The sequence below is a fragment of the Melanerpes formicivorus genome, unplaced genomic scaffold (genome assembly GCF_026170545.1).
Source record: "Melanerpes formicivorus ecotype bairdi unplaced genomic scaffold, bMelFor1.0.p_v2 SCAF_5, whole genome shotgun sequence".
Lineage (NCBI taxonomy): Eukaryota > Metazoa > Chordata > Aves > Piciformes > Picidae > Melanerpes > Melanerpes formicivorus.
Genome location: NW_027142357.1, coordinates 17,508,259 through 17,531,665, shown reverse-complemented (window position 1 = coordinate 17,531,665; position 23,407 = coordinate 17,508,259). Strand labels below are relative to the sequence as shown.

The 23,407-nt window shown below is 34.8% G+C and overlaps 1 protein-coding gene and 1 long non-coding RNA gene across 2 annotated transcripts in view; one reads left to right on the top strand and one right to left on the bottom strand.

Moving 5' to 3' along the window:
* Nucleotides 1–23,407, bottom strand: part of CCDC141 (coiled-coil domain containing 141) — a 62,635-nt gene that overhangs the window by 24,097 nt on the left and 15,131 nt on the right. The window contains exons 5-18 of the mRNA XM_068138462.1: nt 22,256–22,364; nt 20,762–21,015; nt 18,904–19,023; nt 15,873–16,067; nt 14,675–14,847; nt 12,887–13,028; nt 10,878–10,997; nt 8,927–9,118; nt 7,693–7,869; nt 6,081–6,260; nt 5,176–5,301; nt 4,406–4,594; nt 3,819–3,998; nt 2,611–2,760 (exon numbers count right to left, since the gene is read on the bottom strand). Of these exons, the coding sequence (XP_067994563.1) occupies nt 2,611–2,760; nt 3,819–3,998; nt 4,406–4,594; nt 5,176–5,301; nt 6,081–6,260; nt 7,693–7,869; nt 8,927–9,118; nt 10,878–10,997; nt 12,887–13,028; nt 14,675–14,847; nt 15,873–16,067; nt 18,904–19,023; nt 20,762–21,015; nt 22,256–22,364 (2,307 nt within the window). The remainder of the gene's footprint in view (nt 1–2,610; nt 2,761–3,818; nt 3,999–4,405; nt 4,595–5,175; nt 5,302–6,080; nt 6,261–7,692; nt 7,870–8,926; nt 9,119–10,877; nt 10,998–12,886; nt 13,029–14,674; nt 14,848–15,872; nt 16,068–18,903; nt 19,024–20,761; nt 21,016–22,255; nt 22,365–23,407) is intronic.
* LOC137441256 (uncharacterized) lies at nt 2,260–22,912 on the top strand. The gene is made up of 3 exons (XR_010987358.1): nt 2,260–2,433; nt 3,821–3,855; nt 22,826–22,912. It is a non-coding gene; the product is annotated as an uncharacterized lncRNA (long non-coding RNA).

The window sequence follows — 23,407 nt, the reverse complement described above, 5'->3', positions numbered from 1 at the left end:
GTTAAAGAAAGCACTGAGGTAAAGTATGAGATCCCTACACAGACAATTTCTGTAGGTCCTAGAGCTTCCATTGCTTTTAACTAGAGGCTTATGTCCTCTAGTTCTGTACATTTAGTGGAAATGGGTAGCCATGCAAAAGTATAAATGCATTTAATTTCCAGAAAAGCACAGTATTACTGGGCTTGGGCAAGTAAATATTTATTTATTCATAGCACTTTTCTCCTAGCATAAATCATTTAATTGATATCAAATTGAATGATAGGTTTTGTTTGAGTTTCTTACCCTCTCTTCTACTTCTAAAAAGAGGTTACACAGGGAATTAATTTTATACACTATGTTAGTCCAAACCTCATTGTATAATTACTCACAGCAGAGATGAATCTAACTCTCTGCAGAATTAAGATTTATACTATATGAGCAACAGCCTTTCAAATAATAAATTCCATGTGTATAGTGCAGAGATACTCTAAGAAAGCCTAACAGATACTCAAAGAAAGCTTTTCCTAACTACAGCTAAATAGGTTTGGTAACGTGAAAGTAGAAGCACAGAGTTGGTGCAGAAAGCTCAACTTCAGGGAAAATTATTCTTACAGTAATATAAGATGAACTGTTACATCTGATTACAAAGAATACATGCCTTTCAAAACTTTTCATATGGACTTATATGATCACAGATGTATACTTGTAAATTAAGTTATACTAGATTTGCTGCAAAACTCTCTTGTTACTTAGATGGAATGTCACTATGCTTTCTTTAATCTGTGAAATATTGTGAAAAAACCAGAATGATAGAGATGATACTGATGAAGCTCTAGGAAGTGAGCTTCATTTACACACCTGTGGATGAAATACATTGCCAATTTACCAGAAGCAATACACTTTAAATAGAAATAATACACTTTAAATACTTTAATACACTTTAAATAGAGAAGTATTACATGATCAGCATAAATTTTAAACTAATGCATATCTATCAATGGAACTAACTGCAATATAGGGTTGTTATATTCTTTATTTTTATTTTTTTTTTAATACCATTCACCTGTTTGCTTTAATGCCCTCTTATAAGTGTGCTATTAATAAACCATGCCCTGCTCCCCTCCCCACCAAAGAACATGGGAAATAATGAATGCTCATTTTGCAGCAACTGTTACTGGAACAGCTAGAAATCAATTATTACTATTATTATTATTGCATACTAATGTTAATCCATATATATTTTTCATTGTCATTTCATCAAGTGAGATGTTACCACATTACCCTAGTACTGAATAGGCAGATGGTGTTCACTCAGTGTAATGGAAAGGAAGGGAATTCTATCACCGGCACTGTGATGTTCCATTAGTTTAAGTTCTTCATCCCACATAAGTGCACAGAATAAGAAAATACGTCTAAAAGCCTTCTGTTGTTAAAACCACATTTACACGGCAATATTTTGTATTCTGAACAGAAAAGCCTTATTTGCGAGTTTAATTCTGATGAAAAGAAACAACCAGCAAGAGTTTATTTTAGTTTATTTTGCTGGCCTATGCACATACACAGGCTAGTGATCATTTATAATGCCAGAGGCTCTCCTCATAGCAGCATGTGAAATAAGATCACCTTGTTTCAGACATGATGGCTCATGTGTCAAAGGTCTGCAGCTGCTGTCACTCTTCAGATTCAGCTCAGACTTGTACATCATCCCTTCATTCCCTGTTACCATCAGCAATTGTACCAAAGATGATATATGGTTGTCAGCTTTTAGAAATCTAAAAGTATCTTAATTGTCCACTATTTTCTGCAAAATTAAAAGCAAAATACCAAAGGAACTATGCATCCTAATATGCTGTAGTGACTTCAGCCCATGAATTTAAAGGGACTTTGTAACTTATCCATTGTGTCACAGTCATGAATCAGGCAGCTGTTCCTAACTATAGTTGGCCTGTCACAAGTGGAGAATGATAGTGGAGGAGACATGGTTAGGTGCTGACTGCTCCAATTTATCACACAACTAAAAGCAAGTTATAAGGCTGCTTTAAAAGAGTTTTTGTTAACAGTACAATTCTAGTAAAATGCTTTGTTTCCTGTGTGAGCCAGTCTAGGAGGTACCACAATTCTCTTAGGCACTTGCTTTTCCCTTTGCATTTGTACAGAAAATGTTTAGTAGCTCTACTAATAAAAAACAGATCCATGAAAACCGGTTGCTGAAAATAGATTTTCAAAGTGGCAAAGATTAAAGAACAGCCAGCCAGGAAGTGGGAGGAAAGATAAGATGCTGTTCAAGTCATTAATGACTCTACTTAGATAACTCTGAGAAAATACAGTTGTTCTTTATTTAATTGTGGATTTATTTAGCAAAAGATAAAATCAGAAAAAGATAATTTTCAGTGTCCTGTTTTTCCACGACTTGAACTTCATGCTACATGGAACATTAGTGTGAAATCCTTCCAGGTAAGAATCCAGTTTCTGTGCTTCATGGATGCACAGAAGTGCAATCTTAAGAACAAGGGTAGAGGCCATCTGTATAAGTATGAAGTCTCTAGGGAAATATTGAACAATTAACATGCATTACAGAACACAATAGTCCTTTTAGCAGTCATTTAATGTGTTGAGATTTATGTAATTTACCTCATTTATCTCCTCTTGGGTGGTGCAGTGCTGGAAATGCTGTGATAGTTCTTCCTCATACTTACTGGCTTTGGAACTCCAGTTAATGCTATCGCACTCAAATCTAGCAATTTCTTGCTTCAGGTTCTTTACAGAAACATTCAAGCAATTCTAAATAGGGAATAGACAAAGAAATTGAGGAAACTCAGGAAACTTATTGCTTTAGCCAATTTAAAATGAAAATAATTTTGAGGTAAAACATGCATAGTCAGTCACAATGGACTAGGGTGAACTATTAAACTTCCACTGTAACAAAGGGGAGCACACAGCAGTTTCAATCACTAGAGGAGTAGTTTCCACTCAAAATTACCACTCGCACACAGTATCTTCTCTGAGTAACACGGAAATTACCTATTCTAACTCCTTTACAACACAAAGATTAGCTCCTTTCTGCTGTTAATCAATTTATAGAGTCTGAGGAACAGGCTGGACATGCAGCTGGCAGGTCATAAAGGAACGTCTTGCTTTTTCCCTAGTAATTGGATAAAGGGCAATGATAATTCTCCCCTGATGAAATAATATTTATCCAAAATGTCAATTTTGATTTGCATGGCAGTCTTGAATCCACTAATAAGGTAACATTGTTATTACATTTCCGTTTTGTTCTTTTGTTATCCTTTCTTTATAGGAGAGTAAATATGCAAAACAACCTTAACAAAGTAGCAAGAGTCTAATACATAGACAAGGCATTTTAGAAATCACCAGCAGGGCCTTGAACTGCACAAATACTATAGTACAGAAAGTTATGCTTCTCCATTCCAAGCAATGATATTTTAAAATTAATTTTTCCCTATTTCAAACCTGTTTCAGTGTTTTCCAGAGCAGAATCTGTTCATAGGCTATTAAAATTATAAAATGAGATTTCAAAGAAATATTTTTTTCTCTTCACAACAGCAATTTGTAATCTAACTACTGAAGAATAATTTTCTTCAATCCTGGCTGTTTAGTTTAATTTAGTGTCTGTATAACTGCCAATTCTAAAAGTAGAACACTACAAATTATCAGCTGGTTTACATATTTCTCTTTTGCTTTCTTTTATAAGGACCTTAACAATCTGTATTTATTTTTATCAGAATATTAATACATTTTTTAAGTGTAAAAGGCAGCTAGGTGAAATAGTCTTCTTTATATTTATCCTTGATTTCACACATTATTCTAATTCTACTTACAGGTTGCTGCACTGCAGACAAGATATCTACTCCCTGGGTAATAATAAGTTTATATAGCTGTCTGATATGTGCATGTTTCTCCTGAGTATTCACAAGGTAGGCTTTAGCATGGTGCACATTTTCAGGGTTCTCACATATTTCAGGAATATCAAGTTCTCCTGATTTTGATAGACGTCCCAGCTGGAAGATATTAAAATAAAAATCAAAGTGCGTGTGCATTCAAAATTATGTGAAAAGAAGCTTCTTTCCTTATCCATAATGTGTTACTCTATACTGTGTTGATGTGGGTTTAACTAAGTAAATTTACATTCAGATCTGAATTTCATATTCTCTATTTCATGCAACTTTAGATCTAAAATTTTAATTCTGATCACCAGGCAGGTTAAAGCTGTTTGCTTGTTTGGAGGAGGAGAAAACAAAACTAAAAAAAAACAAAAACAAAAACACCAAACAAACAAACAAAAAAAAACAACACCACCAAAAAGCACAACCCCCTTACCCCCCAAATAAATAGAACAAGGCATTAAAACCAAAAAGAGTCTAACTGTGACAGGAAGAAGGCATATATCTTAAAGTATTATACTTACTTCATTTTTAATGTGATGGAATTTGACTGTCATGTTGAAAATCTCATTGTATTTTGTCATTGTGTCCTTTGCTGTTTGATGGAAATGAATAAGCTCACTTACTCCCTCAGAATTCTCTCTCACAGAAAATCCTTTCTGGCTTGGCAATTCTAATAATTTTATGAGGTACACAAGCTCAGCATTCAGTTGCTGGGGGAAAAAAAAAAAAAAAGGTTATTCAAATTACACAAATATAATTGAAAGTTTTCCTTTACATTTGATGAAACAGCAAATGATGGTAAATTGCCTTGGGAAAAGTCAATGCCATGCTCTTTAAAACATTCTCCACATTACTTTTTGCTGGGCATGAATCTCAGCTGTCATCCAGGGACAGTCTTGGATCAAAACAAGTCCAACTGACTTGTAGGTAAATGGAAGACTGAATTGCTAAAACTCAGCGACAGTACTCTGAGAAGGTAGGAATCTCAGTATGACATATGTCAGCCTCTCACCAGCTCTTAACTCAAATGCATGAATCTTGTACTTTCACCTCCACTACGCTCCTGTGTCATTTCACTGCACAGCTAACAGCACACAGGATGCTCTCTGGACAGTGAAAGTAAAATGTCTTCTCCCTTGCCATATATGCAGACGTAACTTCTTGCCTCCAGAGAAGTAATGCAAAATATAAAACACTGCAACCCCAGACAGAGTGTCTGGTCAATGTGAATTTTTACTGTACCAAAAAGAGCTTTTGATCCAACATGAACTTCACTAGATTAATTTCTCACCTGACACTGTGGTTTCATTTGGTTAAGCTTTTCTTGTAGTTCCAAAACAATCAAAAGGTCAGTTTCAAGGTCAACTGTTGCTGTAAACTGGAGTGACTCTTGCATAATCTTTAATCCATTGGTAGTCTAAAAGATAATCAAACATTTCAGTGTTCTATCTCTAGTAAATAAATAAATAAATAAATAAATAAATAAATAAATAAAAGCTTAAAACAAAAATCTGAATTTGTTTTGATGCAAAACAGGCACTCAAATACTGCCAGCAAAATCTCTGTCTCAAATCCTCTGACTGACAAGGGTGATAGGAAATCTTCAAGATAGCATGAAAAAACAGCTCAGATACTGAGATCAGAGGACCCATGTGGACTGTGTATTTTCTATGATAGCAAACGTAGTTTAGTGATAAGTTGCCCCAGACAAACAGTAGCTGAGCACCTCCAGTTCTGCTACTAGCCCAGTTAGTGTTGCAGCTAGGGAACACTGCAGACTGTCCCTGTTTCAAGGAGTTTTCAATCATCTTTCCTTATAAACATGAAGGTTCAGTCTTCTTTTCTAATAAACATGAGTTTATTAGCTATTAGGACACAGTTTAGTTTAACTATGAACCTGCAACAAAATGGTGCTTTCTTAAACAAAAATCCCCAAACAAACCCCCAACACACACACACAAATCAGAAAAAAACTAAAGCACTGCCACTATAGTATGTGGACTTCGTTAAAAATTATAATTTGAAGTGGGAACTTCAAACACTTCCATGTGTTTGAAGAAAAGAAAAAAAAAAAAAAAAAAGATAAAAATTTTCATGTTTCTCAATGACTACTGGAATGGCAGAATAGACTCTGGAGAAGCACCTTAACAATCAGTCTTTCTTACAATATATCAGAGAGATTTAGTTACAACTTACAATTTTTAGCTGTTCTTTAAATATCTGGCTCTGCTGCTTGGCGGGTTTTACTTGAGTAATTTTAAAATTCCAGATTGCCCAAAGCTCAGTCAGCTCTTTCTTTTCTTTACTCAGATTAACAATGGCATCTTCTGTTAATTGTACATATTTTTCCACGTTTAATATTAAACTCTCATTTACCTGGCAAATAAAGAGACACGTTTTTATAAAATACAATTAAAACCTAATAATGATAAAGTTGCAACAAAGTTTATGCTAAAATATTTGGTTTTATTAACTTCCTTGAAAATGTCTGGTTTTCTGAGTGACTTTAGACACTAGTCCTTTAGAAATAAACATAGATCAAAAGACTGTATACTGAGCAGATGGCTAACATTAAAGACCTAGAACAGGCCATCAATGGCTGAGTGGTTGCCACCTGATGGCTATTTAATGTTAAAAGAAAATTTCTGAATAGACAGAAACTACTCCAAAAAGCCTTCTAGAAAATAGCAACTGAAAACAAGTGGATGGACAACAATTTTTTTTTTGCTGATAACCAAAGCAGCACTGAAATATGGGATGAATAAGTGTTTATTTATAGAATGGGAGTGTTAGCATTTAAACATTTGGTGTTTTTAGTTCTTTTTAACAGAGTCTATATCAGAAATCCCAGGAAATGCAATGAAGCTGTTTGTGCTTTTCCCATTTCAGAATTTTTTTCTTTGTGTTTGCAAATTACTTTTATGAGCTGTATCTACAAGACACTTAAAACCCACAACCGAGAATATAATGTGAATATAGTAGAAAATGTGGTGGCAACATACTTCTAGGTATTTAGAGATAAAATATTGGTATATATGCTAAGATTTCAAGCAATTGCTGTGCAACCTCATATTCAGCTTGTCTTATCTGTGTGTGGCTGCACCCAGCTCTGACAGCAAACACTTCAGCCCACACTGCTTGCCTGAACACTTTCCCTCCTTAAGTAGGTTTTTCTAGTTCATTTTGCATGCTGCTGTATGTTCTTAACACCAACTCTTCTCACCCCAATGTAACTGCTGCCTTTTCTATCCTATAAAACCAGAATGAACAGCTGGGTATCCAGGCTGTGTCATTAGGGTCATTTTAGGAATGGTGGCTTAGGGAATGATTGCACATCTCAAATGGTTATCTCATGAAGGGCTGCTGGAAAATTTGATAGGGATGCCTAAACGTAGCTGAACCCAAGACAGAATGTCAAGACATCAGTAAAGATTATCTGTAAAGAAGTAGCTCTAGCACTCACTTCTTTAGAACTTCATACACTCAATTAGTAAAGACTGCCTCTGTGTGGAGGCAAAATAATACTGTACTTGTTTATATGCTGATTTCCAACATGAATAAATAAGATATGTGCATATATTATATTTGTATTCATGTACCAGATCATTTATTAAGGATTATTCCATTATTAATCACAACATTTGTTATATTACTTATAATGCCATTAGTACTTAAATAATACTTCAGTACTTTAAAAGTACACAGCAGCATTAGTCCTTTTAAAAGTAAGTACTAGAGACATTACAATTCATCAGACCTGACCTCAGACAAACAAAATATTCCATACAGTTCATCAGATTGTACTCACCATATTTACTAAATCAAGAAAATTGCAACCCATATTTTGGGTGGAAAAAATCTTCTTTATAGCCCTTTGCCACTGAGTATTAGCTGACTCCATGACAATTTTATTTTCAGCTTCCCTGTTTGTTTGTAGTGGTTCTGATTTATAGAATTCCTTCAGATTTTGAATATCATTATTCACCTACAGATAGGCATAAGTATCAAAAAACAAATGAGAAAATTATCTTCTATAACCAGTGGGTAAACAGATATGAAATTGAATAGCAGCCTCTGAATCCTATCCAGACTTTAAGATCTATCATTCTTCCTAAAATCTATAAAAATTCTAAATAATTTTTAAAAACTCAAATAACTTGTAAATCACCCAGTGACAAGCAGATAGGTGCCAGAAATTTGTTACATTTCTGTCATATAGTATTACACAGATATTATATGCTGGTGTTTCAATGTAAAGGTTTTCACTGATCTGTTTAATAAATAATTCAAGTTACAATAATTGGATGTAGATGTAATCCAATTTTTTGGCAGCGTATCTTCAAATGAATAAATTCTATGGCTAATTTTATCTGATAGGTTCCATTCTGGCATCAATTTCTTTCTAAATATAAAAAACCCAACAGTATTGTAGAATCTTAAAACAAGTATTACATGAAACCAAAAATTAACTGGCCTTGGCGTCATTAGCACAGTTGCCAAAATTATGTTGGTATTGAACTGATAATGATTTCAGTCAGAGCTGCTTTGTGCTTCATCTTTAAACCCCATCAGATGAATTAGCACCATCAGTGGAAGTAATGTAAAATGATGATAAATATCTGTATTAACATCTTATAATATGATAAATACCTATATCAACTTCAATTATATGAAGCAAAATCAGTACAATTGGCCAGAGTTCATACACAAGTGTTTTTACTGTGTAGTCAAGAGCACATGTGCACAGGAGAAAGGTAAAAATTAAATTGTAATACTTAATTGTAATAATACTTAATTGTAATAATAGTAATACAATACTGATGTGAATCAGTAGAAAATGTGTACATGAACTATTCATTATGTTGATGCAAGTTCAATGACTAGAGCTGCTTACCCTGGTGGAACAAATCTCCTTTGAAGTAGAAAGAACCTAACAAGGGGGTTGCAGTGCTTCCATGGCACAGCACCTACAGGATAAATGCACATTTTCCAACCTGTAAGATTTTCACAATCTACTCAGAGAATAAAAAAGCAATATGTACCTCCATAGCAGACTTTAAAAAGGCCACATAAGTTTCAAGAACTTCTAGTTTTGAACAAATATTTTTTTCAATTTTTTTCACTTCTTCATTCAGGAAGTCAACTCTGCTAGAAAAAGGTGTCACCTGCTCAGGTTGAAATTCTTCAATATCTTTTATGATTCTTTCAGCTGTTTCCAGTTCACATGACATTTCCTTTGAGGGTACAAGCACAGAACAATAGGTATAATGACTGAAAAGGACTTGATATCACATTGTTAGTTTTCAATGGTATTGCTTTCATATGCATAATTCAATTAGTTAAAAGAGAGTTCATAATGGACATGTTATGGTGAAAATAATAATTTATTTCCTAAAATCTATGAATGTAGATATCACAGTATTTATTTTGACTGAGGGGGGTGGGGGGCAGAAGTAGGAATCTCAGTATTCAGATGAGGTAAGTCACTAATGCAAATAGAAGTATTGTACATGGGAACAGACAGACAGAACTGATACAATTCCTTTAATAAACAGTATAGCCCTATTTTATGAATTGATGCTTTTGAGTCTAAATCCCTCTTAACTGCTAGTCTGATACTCAAATCCCATAGAAGTATTCAGTGTCCACTCTAGAGTAAGACTCCAGAAGCACCTCACAATCCTACTGCTTTAAGTGGTTTAAGATCTGTCCTTGCAGCACTTACGTTACGAAGTTCCACCCATTACTTCCTTATGAATCAATAATTGTTTTATAGCTCCAGACTAGTTGCTGCCTGTCAAGCTAGACTGCCTCACATTCCAACCCAAGGTATTGGCCTTGCACACAGCAAATCTGCAGAGATCAGATGGAGATCAAACAGTGGGTAGTATCTGCATCAACTGCTCACAGAATAAAGTTACAGGATGCTGTGTGAGCAAGAGCTGAGTTACTAACATTTTCCATGATTCAGCTGGCATTCTTGTTTTCAGATTCACTGTCTTAACTCACAGCTTCCTATATCTATGTTTATGCGCTTATCTACTTTTATATATTTCACTCAGTAACAGTGTACCTACCCCTAGCATTCAGCCAAGAGAGCAAACTAGCATGCCACACAAATAAGCTGCTATTGCCAGAGTAGACTGTACACTACCACAAATAAAGGTCATATCCTGGCATGCAAACATCTGGCAGAAAAGACACAAAAATTATTATACAGTGGAACAAAAAGGGGACCCTGCGCTTGAACTTTATATGTTTTTTCTATGCGCTCTTCAGAATTTCTTTAAAGTGAATTTAATGTCTGCAGATGCTACACAGATACAACTCCTGGGTTTCTTTTTCTTCAGCTTAGCCATGAAATATGCACCTGCATCAAGATCATGGAGAGGATTCCTCTGGTTTTAAGCCACTTTCAGATACTCCATGACTGCCACAAGTGTTGGAAAGGCCCTGTATTTGACTTAAAAAAAAACCCTTATGTGCATTACAGAGCTAAGTGCTGCAGTGCTTTCAATACCATGGCTGCATTCCTTACGTGGCTAATGCATATCTGATGGCAACTTTACAGCTCCCTTTGAGGTTTCTCCACCTGGCAACTACTTTTTCTTCTTTTTTCTTTTCCTTTTTTTTTTTTTTTTTTTCCTGATTCATCACTCTTATTCAGCATAACAGACAAGTTTTCCATGGCTCTGTCTAAGGTAACAACTTGGTACCATATTTGAAGAGTCTTCCTATCAAGGGTTGATACTGAAATACGGAGGTAGCAACAAATAGCACAATGAGATTGACAAAACGAAGATAACCAATGATATCAGAAGGGCTGATTTATATTGTCATCTGTGGTTTTGTTAATTACAGTTTTGAAGTATGCTATAGGCATATTTTCTTTTCAAGAATACATAACTCTCAGTCTCTCACCTTATTTAGAATCACATACAGCATGTATTTGTTTCTAAAAGTACTTATTATTATAACCTTTTTTTTTTTTACCTTTGTCTCTTTAGCCAGTTCAAGGTGTTTGTCCAAAACTCTTTCTGACTCAGACAAATATGAACCCATCTCCATACCAACTGCAAGCATCGGGGTGATTTTTTTAATCAGCTGTGATACCTTTAATTGAAAGCATTGTTTATACAATTAGTTTATACAAGTAGCCAGTATTGAAACAGCGTAAAACATCACTTTACATAGAAAAAAGTGAAGTAAAGTTTGGTGTTTATATTACATACTTTGTATAATCAGAGAAATTCAGGTATAAAAATATAAACAGAAATAAACAATTTCTCTTGAGAAAATTTTAACAGGCATGGTGTCTAAGAAAATGTTAGACCAAGTCAGGATTTGAGAAAAAAAACAACCCTGTTCACTCTTGGTTTGTTGTCAGTGCTTTCCTTTGGTTTTGGTTGGTTGGTTGATTTTTTTTGTTGTTTTCTTGGGTAGGTTTGTTTGTAGGGTTTGGGGTTTTCTTTGTTTGCTTGGTTTTGTTTGGATTTCAATTTTTGGTTTTGGTTTTTAATTTGCAGTTTTGGTTGGTTGGTTTGATTTTGGTTTTTTGGGGAGTGGGGTGTCCCAAAAAGTACATTTAAAGATTCTCTATCAAAACAAGACACTTGTTTCTGTGCAGATACATACACAACTCCATTTCATTGACACTGTAAGATGTTATACATACATGATGATAACAGAGCACATTATGAAAGGCAAAGGCAGAATATACCAGATATAGCATATATACTTATTATTAGACAATATGAATTCACATGTGGCATATATTTTAAGAAGTGTCTGTTGATTGAGCTTCAAACCTTATTAAGCTCAGAGACAGTTGAACCTAGCACCAGATTCTTAGAGATGTTTTGCATTAACAAAATGTTAGAATGAAAAGTATTTTGCTTGGTAGGACTATAACAATAAGCACTGCTTACTGCAATGAAAGATAACATATGTAACAGAAATCTTAAACTCTTCTTTAATGCAAGACTGGAACAATGTGATTAGAACAAGCTGCAGAATGAAATCATGTGTCAGAGTTGAAGTCTACACTTTGAGTAGAAACTACCTTCAAAAACTGAAGTTTTAGATTAAGATTCACAAGATGCTGATGACATTATTTCTATAAAATCAACAGCAGCTGTAATTAATTATTTTGTTGAGTATTTTTAGCTAAACTCACGAATATTTTCACTATGTTTCAATACCAGGAGGGCTTTTCTACATACATTGCATGCAAAGGGACTCATGTATGGCAAATGAACTTCTGAGTTGATTCAGAATAGTCCATTATAAACATTATGCCAGTATTATAAAAGATCAGATTGTAGACTTAATTCAGTCGTTAAATTTGATTTTTTTATTTTTTTGGTCTATAGAGATTTCCTTTATATTAACCTTGTTAACAGATTATATTTTTAAACTTAAATTTACACATAGAACCTCATTTGGGAGCCATGTGTCTATTCTCTCTCTGACAAGTTGTTACTTGTACTAGAGAGCACTCAGCAGTTTCACGAAGGTTGTGACACCATTGCTGCATCAATACCTTAAAGAATAAAGGGGATTTTTATAGTGAGCATGATCTATTCTCTTCAGCCTTACTGAAAATTTGCTGTGGTTCACAGTTGCCATACTTATTAATGCTCAGTTTTGTCACACTTCTATTTCTATCTTCAGCCAAATGAAAAATACAGAAACAGTATAGGAAACCTGCATGCAGGTCACAGTCCTGATTGCTCAATTCTTTTCCAAAATAACAAATTATAATAGCTCATTATCTAAGATGGTAAAATGGTCTCATGAAACAGCTGCATTTTTCAGAACAGCTTTAGGTTCATTTGTACTCATAACAGCGTTCAGCATTCTAACTACAACTGAGCGCTCTCTAACAAACCAATATGTTATTTGCAGTTATCTGAATCAACTTTAACACCCACATAGCTAAATTATGGAAATGCAATGAACTGTTTATTAATGCATTAAGTGGCAGATAAGTTATGACGCACCTTATTTAGATGATCTTCAAGTGAAGCAATCCATTGTTGTTTCTTCAAAGTTAGTTCTTTATAATCTGGACACTGTCTGGGTAATTGATCTACTTTTTTTTTAACGTATTCCATCATTTTCTGAATTCCCATCACCCAAGTGCTAAAATGGGAAAGTAGAACTGTTATTTCACATTTTTCCTCAACAAGAAGAATGATAATTATTAAAAAAAAAAAAAAACCACAAAAACAAAAACAAACCCCACACCCACAAACAATAACACTTTGTTCTGTAACTTATTAATTTTGAAGTGTGACACTTGAAAGAAAAATAATCAGGAGAAATATTAGAATACATCCAAAGAAAGCGGATAATCAGTAGGACATACAAATGACATTTCCAAGATAAATAATTTATCACCAGTGCCTAAATTAGACTTACATGCCAGATATTCTGAACCACTGAGCAGTGCATCATTTCACAAATAATTCTGATTTTTGTTATCTATCTAAAGACTAAAACTACAAATGGAACCATTTTAAAAGAGTGAAAATCTTTAAAAGAGTTTTAAATTAGGACTTTCAAATACTTTAGTGTTTTTACAGTAACTGAAAAGAGAAAGCCATATACATTCCATTCTAAGTCAACATTTCTTTGAAGCTGCTTCTTTAACAGAAGAATCAACAACACCTTAAAAAACAATGGATTTTTTTCATAGCTTCAAACGTTTAGTAGCAGAGAAGAAATTAACAATCTGAATACTTCAGGCAATCCTCTTCACATTGCATGGAAGTTACCACATACAATTAAGATCCAAGTTTTGATATTAAAAAAAAAAAAAACAAACACACATACCAGCTGACTCACTACTGAAATTTATTCATCATTTAGAATTTTTGTAAGACAAATATGTTCAAAATAAGTTTTTCATTACTTTAGTTTCATCAGAATCTTATGTTAATGCAAGTAATTACTCAAGGTTTCCTCCTTTGTCCTCTAAAATGAAAGGAAATTTTCCCCTCACTTCAGATCAGATTCAGAGTCAAATTCTGCAACCTCAAAGAAAACCTTTATCAACGGTACTAACTTGAATTATGGTACTAAGACACCAGCCTTTATTAATCAGATCCAAGAGAGCAAAATCTAAGTCCTTTTGAGGGAGTAGGTGGTTTCAAATTTTGTAAATTACTTTCTCAAAAATGTCCTGTTAGTTTTTCCTTTATCCTTAAGTTCTAAAATTGTCATTCCTTTCTTTCAGAAAAGAAAGCAGTAAGAGTACAAGATTTATAGCTTTTGAAAATGATCATTTAGATCTCACTAAAATCTTTGAAAGTATCAGTAGTTTTTCATGAGTTAACACAGTAAAATATAGTTCTTAGACACATATGCAAACTAATTGGCTGACAAATAATGGTTCTCTTAAAGGCCAAAACTTCCTGATAGTATAGTTTTTGTAGAGGTAATACATAAATTTTTTTGTCCTCCTGTTTTTTTTCTAGATGGTTTTAATTTTTAAAATATGAGAGCTCAAAAAATCTTACCAATATTTTATTTTTGGAATGCTCTAGGATTGCCAGGTAGAACTGCTGTCTGTCAGTTTTCTGTAATCTATTTCTCTTCCAATGTGAATTGGCTTGTATAAATACCAGCAGGTGAGTATGGTAGAAATCTTGACTTTCATGTCCTTTAAATGGACATCTTAGTTGACTACACTGGCTCTAAATGTAGTCTGATTCTAACTAGGCCAGCTATAAAGCAACACATAGATATGGAGAAATGCAGAAAATATGCAAATAGGGATGAGATACCTGTGAGAATCTGATTTCTTAACTAAAGATTGTCCCTTTTGCAAGGCACTCATTGTGCAAACTTGAATCACTTCCTGTATTTCCTTGTACTTCATTGTCAAGATAGGCAAATGTAAGCCTTCTGAATTAAAGATTTTAATGTAATTCTCAATATCTTCAAGACCATCAAGTACCTGCAAATAAATAAATAAATAGGTTGTGAATATTTCTGTTTAAAATGTTCATGCATATTCTTTTATGTAAACAGATAATTAATATACATTTACTATTTGACATTTTTTCAGGTATGAAAAATATTATTTAATTTAGGTCTTCATATTCATAGATTCATAGAATAGTTTGGGTTGGAAGGGACATTAAAGATTGTCTAATTCCAACACCCCTGCCATGGACAGGGACACTTTTCATTAGACCAAGTTGCTCAAGGCCTCATCCAACCCAACCTTAAATACTTCCAAAGAGGGGGCATCCATGACCTCCCTGGGCAATCAATTCTAGTGTCTCACCACCCTTACTGTAAAGAACTTCTTCCTAATATCTAGACTAAATATGCCCTCCTCAAGCTTCAATCCATTCCCTCTCATCTTCTCCCCAGAAGCCCTTGTAAAATGACCCTTCTCAGCTTTCTTGTAGACCCCCTTCAGATACTGGAAGGCCCCTGTAAGTTCTCCATGGAACTTTCTTTTCTCCAGGTAGAACATGGCCAACTCTCGCAGCCTGTCCCCATAGGTGACATGCTGCAGGCCTCTGATCATCTTCACAGTTTGTTTTTTTTTTTTAATTGACTTTGCAGGTCCCAGAACACAGGCACAAATATAAAGTCAATATAAATATTATAAATATGGGTGTACAAAATCATGATTTCTCTTTTAATTGAAAGGTATTCTATTTTTCTAGGAATAATCATGTCTATTAGATATGCTAAAGCAGGACCAAAATAACAAGAGTAATACAGCACACTAGCACTCAAGGTTTTATTGAAGTGCATTTGTAAGAAGGTGTAACAAAATTCTTCCTCTTTTCAATGTTTTAAATATATATATTCTTTTCATGTCTGATTATGTTAAAGGATAATTAGATTTGTAATTTTTCATTCAAATTGTTTAGCAAGCTGCATAATCTCACATATACCAGCCTTTAAGAGCACACAGACAATTGTATTATCAGGTTATTATTACAGACTTGGCTTCTTACCAACCTTGCCAGCAGTACGAAAGAAGTCATTGGCCTCTTGTAGCAGGGCTTTCCTTTCTTCCATATGGGAGCATGCTTCTTCTCTCAACAGGCAGATTTTTTGATTTGAAAGCTTTAGATTCTCTTTTTCTGTGTAGTCCTCTGAAAGCAAGATCTTAAGTGCTTCAGCTTCCAGTTGTTCCACAGTGGAACTCCATTCCTACCAGGAAAAATGTCATACACATACAAAAGTAATATAGCTTAATAATTAATTACTTAATTCATAATATTAATAAGAACAAGAAAAACAACCAGAAAACTTGTATCACATCTGTAGCTCTGAAAGTTACACCATTTAAAACAGTATTTCTACTAGAAGAGATTTCTCAGCAAATTATAGTTTTAGTGACAGAGTTCTACATTCTTGGACACAATTTCACCAGCAGAAGTAGGAGTTACTAGTGCATTTGCTGGCATAAATGGTCTGGAAAACATAAACAAAAGAAACTTCTACTGGGCAAGACCATAGTCCCATGACAAACAGAACCCTAAGCTGAATGATTTAACCAAGAACAAATTAAAATATGTCTAGATAATAGCTGCTTCCAGTGACCTGCTCTGACAAATACCATGTGATCTATCTTGGAAAGGTCAGTGGATGGCTATCAGTGTGTTTAACAGTAAGTTGTTAGAATCAACAGACGGAAAGAACAAAAAGTAATTCAAAGTCTATCGCCTCCCAGAAAAGACAATGTCAGGACAGAGATAGACCTATCAAAAAAAAAAAAAACAAACAAACCAACCCTGCAAGTGAACAAAACAAAACAAATGAAACAAAGAAAACAAAAAAAAAAACACCAAGCCAAACCATTAACAACAAAAAATAAAAATAATAAAAAGGAGTACTCAACCAAAGAAATGAGATGCCATTCCAGGAAAGTTATTGAGAGAGAAGCATCTTATAAATAAATGCATATTTGCATTTGATGAATGAAAAAGATGTTCAGATAAAAAATAAAAGAAAAATTATTTTTCATTGCATGCTTGGTTCTAGGTATCAAAATAGAGGAGTGTGTTAAAAAACTGCTATGCAGATGAAATGCAGTACTTGTCAAAATCCCCAACAGAATTCTAGTCTTGGAAAAACTTGAGAGAAGAGACAGATAGGCAGGGTTTGTATCCATGCAGAGAAGGCAAAGGAGCATGACCATCCAAGGAAGGTCAGAGGGAGAAGAGAGTTTCAGACAGACATTTAACTACGAAATAACGTTTCCATATATCTAAGCATTAGCTGTGAGATCTGGGGATAACAAAACCAGGTAAATAGAATATCTTTAATCCTTATGTTAATGTCAACAAACTAGAAATTAATAACATTGATAGTGGTATTTTGTCCAGCCATTAAAAACCATCCTGAATTGTCATTAAATCATGTTATCACCTAGCATGGCTAGTGCAGACCCAATAAGCATGCAGATATATAAAACCAAGAAGTACTCTACATCTTACTACTAATCATTATTAAAAGGAGGACTGCTTCCAGCATTCCTTATACCTAAAGTGACAGAAACTAGACAAAACACAATTTAAAATACTACTTTTCTTCATTTCTATCATTACTTGGCCACAACAGGCTGCTAGCAATTCTTTTTCACCATGCCAAGCACCTCTGATACACAGAACTATAACAGCAAGCAGTGCCAGATATTCCCACCAAAATGTGATTTGCTACATCTCAGGCAACCAGCACCAGAACAAGAAGACACAGTCTCAAGCTGTGCATGGGGAGGTTTGGGCTCGAGGTGAGGAGAAAGTTCTTCACAGAAAGAGTAATTGGCCATTGGAACGGGCTGCCCAGGGAAGTGGTGGAGCCACTATCCCTGGAGGTGTGCCAAAAAGGATTGGACATGGTACTTGAAGCCATGGTTTAGTTAGTCATGAGGTGTTGGGTGATAGGTTGGCTTTGATGATCTCTGAGGTCTTTTCCAACCTTATTGATTCTATGATTCTATTTGCTGCTTCTCTCAAATCTTGGGAATGGGGGAAGGCATTTAATGTTTGGAGGGGTTGAAGTCTTTCTTTCTAGTTATGAGTTCTGAAATTTTATCTTTGGCCTAGATTATTGTGTAGGACAGTGATATTTTCAGTGGTTTCACTACTTAGCAAGGTGAGTTTCAGGATAAGATATCAACTTCAAAACGTTACAAATCATTATGGTTTTGCTTTGTCTTTGTCAGCTCAGCCACATAAAGAAAGGTGTTAATCCTGTAAAACCTGCTTAGACTAGCCTCTGAACAATTTAAGCAAATAATTTATTCTGTTCATATTAATGCAACAATGCATGTAAGTAAATACATGTGTTTTCTTTCCACTGTCTTACTTTCTACTATCTTACTCCCTATAAGAACACTTACACTTGCTCTGCATATCTACTACACAAATATTTTTTACTATACCCTCACAGTATGCATACGAAATGTTACTTGAAAAGATTAATTTACACCAGTTTAGATCCTAATACAAGAATCCCAAAGTAATTTAAGACTAGTTTACCAATGTCAATCAAACAAATAGAATTTAATTCTGATGATTCTGTACCACAAAAATGCCCAGCAAATAGTAGGCACATGTGTAGGAAACCCATGGCAATTAGAGCTGGCTAGCTTTGTATCCTTTATGAACATTAGCATTTGGTAATACTCCAATAAAATTGCTTTTCTTTAGTTTTGCTGGGGTTTCATTTGATTGGGTTTGGGGTTTGGTTTGGTTTGGTTTTCAATGTGATTTGATATATAAATAACCGGTCTGGAAGTTCGTTCTTCCCTACACTGAAAAATCAAATAAACAGCTTCAAGAATTAGTCTTCCTTTACCTTATCAATAGCTTTTAAACTTTTAAATATGAAAAACACTGAGAAACATGGAGGACTGCATTAGGCATAGAAATATAAGCCTCATGTACACATACAAAATATCTGCTCCTGTATGTGTTTATTAAATGCCTAAGTTCACACTTTTCTACTAGTTCCTTCAACAACCCATTACCATATTTCTTACTTTCATTTTGACATCCATTTCTTCAAGCTCTTGAAGTAACTTTTCATTTTCTGATAGAGATGAGCCTAAGTTTTGCTTGCAAAAATAATCTCTGATGTTTTTCTTGTACCAAGAGGTTACCTAAATAAATAATAAAAATAATTGAGTCATTAGAAGATTTGAGAAGTAACTGTCCACTTCTTAAAATACATACTAGGCCATTTCATCTACAGAAGCAGCCCTCATTTTCATTTCTTTAATTTTTAATACTGAATATTCATGATTTTATTCAGATGTTTGCATTGAATTATTTGAAAGGTAATAAATACAGAAGGAAAAGCATGGGCTGCCCAGGGAGGTGGTGGAGTCACCATCCCTGGAGGTGTTCAAGAGGGGACTGGACGTGGCACTTGGTGCCATGGTTTAGTCATGAGGTCTGTGGTGACAGGTTGGACTTGATGATCTGTGAGGTCTCTTCCAACCTTGGTGATTCTGTGATCAAAACCCTGCCCACATATTGCAATGTACTTAGCAAAATGAACAAAAATATATTAATCAAGCATCATCAAATTATAAATTAATACAGTCAAAGAAAAATCAAGTTATAGTACACAGACTACATGCATGTTTTATAATGTAATAAAGATATTGCACATTTTTCTTATATTAACTGCATACAATAAAAAGCTACAAATCTGAATACTGTTGACAGTATACCCACAAAAAATAAATATCTAAATGAGCCTATTGATGCAATACAACCTCTCATTCCAGCCTTGAAAAGAAAAAATAATAATATTATGTGACATAATCTTTAGTCCCTTAAAACAAAGATAGACTACATCTTACTAGATTTACCTCAGCAAATACATGCAGCAAATATATGTAGTGTGTGAGTGTATCTTCTAAATTGCACAGAATGAATTGCATTTATTTCTGCTTGATTCACAATAGGTACCTCTCACTGTCTTTGTAAACACATGGCAAGAATTCTTAAGTGAAGGTTTGCATTTGAAAACAGTAGTCAGGATGAGTTATCAGGATCAAGGAGACTTCCTCTTATCTTTTCAGCCTGGAAAATCTCCGCTATACTTAAAACATATCTCATACATAGAATTCTTTTGTACTATAGGTACAGATTTTAATAGCATACTCATATACTATGGGATAACTCTGTCATGATCAGATAGTTGTAGTCACACCTAATACTCTTTCCTGTAAAGAAAGGATCATTTTTTCTAATAAAATAGGGCATATTTCCAATAAAGTGATTTAGATTGATACTTAGAGTTCAGTTGTAAATTGATTAGAATAAACATATTCTGATGGAACAACATTTCTTTGTGAGAATCTTTCTTTTACGGTGTAGCTATGGAGTGCTCCTGAAAAAAATAAAAATTATTAACAGTTTGACTCCAAGAATAAAATTCTCCTCTGTTCTCAGATACACCAGATGGCTAACACTGGTGTATGTTCTGTAGAACTGACCAGTCCAGAAACAGCCCACTTCAGTTTTAATTGCTGTCAACAGTTATTGTTATCCCTTATGTGGCTAGAGGTTCATTTGTGCTAGAAATTCCATTTGATAGGAATCTTGTTTGGTTTATAGCATCATATTTGACAACTTACAGGAAGGATCCACATAATGGAAAATGTGTTTTTGAAGGTATGGAAGCTATATTAAAATAAATTATGAGGATGTAGAGTTGCAGAGTGAGATATTCAAAAGCTAAGATCTCAAACTGAAGTGGCCCAGGGATACCAGCGTAATAAAGATATTTAAACTTCACTTCTGCAATAGTCTCTACTATAAACCAGTTGCTAGATGGTTGGTGTGGGTTTTGTTTACTGTGATTTCAATTAATATTACATGTCTTACCTGGTTCTCTTGTTGGTACCACAAATAAATTTGCAGAACCTGCTCCAGTCCTTGGCGCTGATGTTTAAGAAATCTGTCCAGTTGCCGTCTCCTGTCTTGTAACATTTCAAGGAGATTATCAATCTTCATGCAGCTGCTGTGGGCTCCCTGGATTAGCTCTGGAATTACATTTGGCCCCTCATGTTTGAAGTCTTCTATGAATTCAGTTAGCTCTTGGCTTTTGTTTAAAAGTGCAAGTGACTTTTCCAAAAGCTCTGTATGAACAGAATTTCACAAAAAAATTAAAAAGAAAAAAACAAACAATAAAGAATTTGTGATTTGTAATGTCAGTAGTGTATTCCAAATACTGCTCAAGTATTTTTAAAACTATCCGTCAATTCGCATACAACAGCATAATGTATTTTCATGCATTGTGTGAACTGGTTATAAACACTTATTTTAGAAGGTTTATACCTTAAGGTATTTGAGTTTGGACAGCTGCTATAAAAACCCACAAAGGTATAATAGTGTATGTACGTACCTATAATGGTACATATAACATAACATAGTCTTATGAATACTGCAAACTCATATGAAAGTAAAAGGCATCTGAAGATTGGTTTTGAGATATATTTTTTCCCCTTTTTGAAGTAAGAGTACCACAACATGGTAGAAGTTGTTTAACTTGAAAATCTGAACAAATAAAAAGAAATCACATTGAAGAATTTTTCTAGGCAAACATATGCGTAGGAAATTATGTTGGAAGGGGAGAGAGCACCTCTTTTCCAAGAGTGTTGCCGTTCTAGCTACAGAACCTCTTAGAATAGACTGTACAGCTCAACGGGGAAGTGAAACACAGCCCTATTGTTCAAAGGCAGGACCAAAATGCAGGAAACCACTGTAGGCAAACAGACTCTGAAGCTGGTTAGTTGCCACCTCTAACTCATCACTTCTACCCTTACATTACCACTTCTTTCCTTACATCACCACTTCTTCAAACACCATCCCTAGGCAAAGGAAAGCAGAAGGCAGACTTCTCCTTTTGACACCCTAAAAAAACCTTAGGACTTTTCACGAGATTTTTACTAGAGCTGATTGTAGATTTTTTAACAGAAAGTTTTCCATAGGAAAATGCTTTTTCATTGATAGCTATAACTTTGATGAATCTTCCCATGGAACAGAAGGATAGTTTTAGAGCTTGTTTGCAATTCAACACTAAAAGTCAGCTTGGTTTCTCAGGAGCTCGCATGACCTGGACTGCCTTGAAATCAGAATACTTGCTGTTTTGCAGCAACAGAGATGGAACAATGAGAGAGATCAAAAACAGTTTCATATCTTTCAGAAAGCTTAGTAAAGTGTTATTTCACCATTATATTTTTCTCCAAATACAACATTTTCATATTTGCCCTAAGATTTTATGTTTGTTTGTTTTAAATACACACAGAAAAAGTAGAATTATCCTTCAAGGAATCAGCACACACAAGTACAACATCAGGAGTGGAATATTGTTTGTACCTTTTGTATGAAGGTCTTGTTGCAGAAGGAGTTCTCTCAAAGAGTCAATATTATCAAATGCTTGGACAGTTTTCAGGAAATCTTCAACTTGGTCAATTTTAACAGCAAACTGCAGAAGGAAAATAAAGGATGGGAAGAGGCATGGTGTAATTTTCTTATGCAAACCTTTATGATAATCTCTGTATGTATTGGTTTAAACTAAGTGGACCCATTAGCAGGGATGAGGGAAGGGGCTACCCCCACCTAGTGGCACAGAGCTCTACACCGTGCTCACATCATGCTCATTGCACAACAGGAAAGGGGTTGGCCAAGATTTATGGGACTTGCAATATATTCTATAGTTTGAAAAGTTTCCTGTTCCAGGCTGCTTGTGTTTCTCCTCCAGTTTACTTGCTGGGGTTTGTCCCTTTTTGTTCCAGTTTTGGTTTGTGCACAGCAGCAGCAATTTTTTGTGGTTTCGTCTGTTGCATACGCTGGAACCTTTTCTCCTGGTTATTTTGTTTGTTTTCCTTTGTGTAATCTGATATCCCTGCAGTAGAGTAGTAAATTGCTCATATCTCAATATTTCAGATTTCCCTGCTCCTTTCCTCCTTTCCCAATCAGGGAGGGCAGAGCAAGAAGAAAACCCCTCTATTGCAACTGGATTGCTGGGACTCAGCTGCCAGACAACTTAAAACCAGGAGACTGTATTATAGGCAAAGTTCATGAAAATGTGTAAATTCTTTTAAAAAGGCATTTTAGTGTCTGCTAGCTACAGATGCTTCATAGCCTTGTCCTGACTGTGCTGGGACAGAATCATAGGCAAGCTGTGGGCTGCAGGCTATTAGTAGTTTTGAGTCAGCCAGGACAGCTGACTCAGTTGGCTCACAGGTGTATCCCAACCACAAACATCACACTCAGTATAAAGGGGGAAGTTTGTCAAAGAGAGGAGAGTTTCCTTCTAGGGCTTTTCTTGACTCTGTTCCTTCCTTCTGCTCTCAAGGACTGCCTTCCTGTTTATTGTGACTGCTGTACCTTTGCTGGACTGAGGATAACTTTATATTCTTTTATTGACATTGGTATAATTTTTGTTGTTTCATTAAATCTATTTTCACTTCAACTCTTGTTTCCTTGCATTTTCTCAGTTCTCCTTCTCTGCTAGGGAGGGGTCAT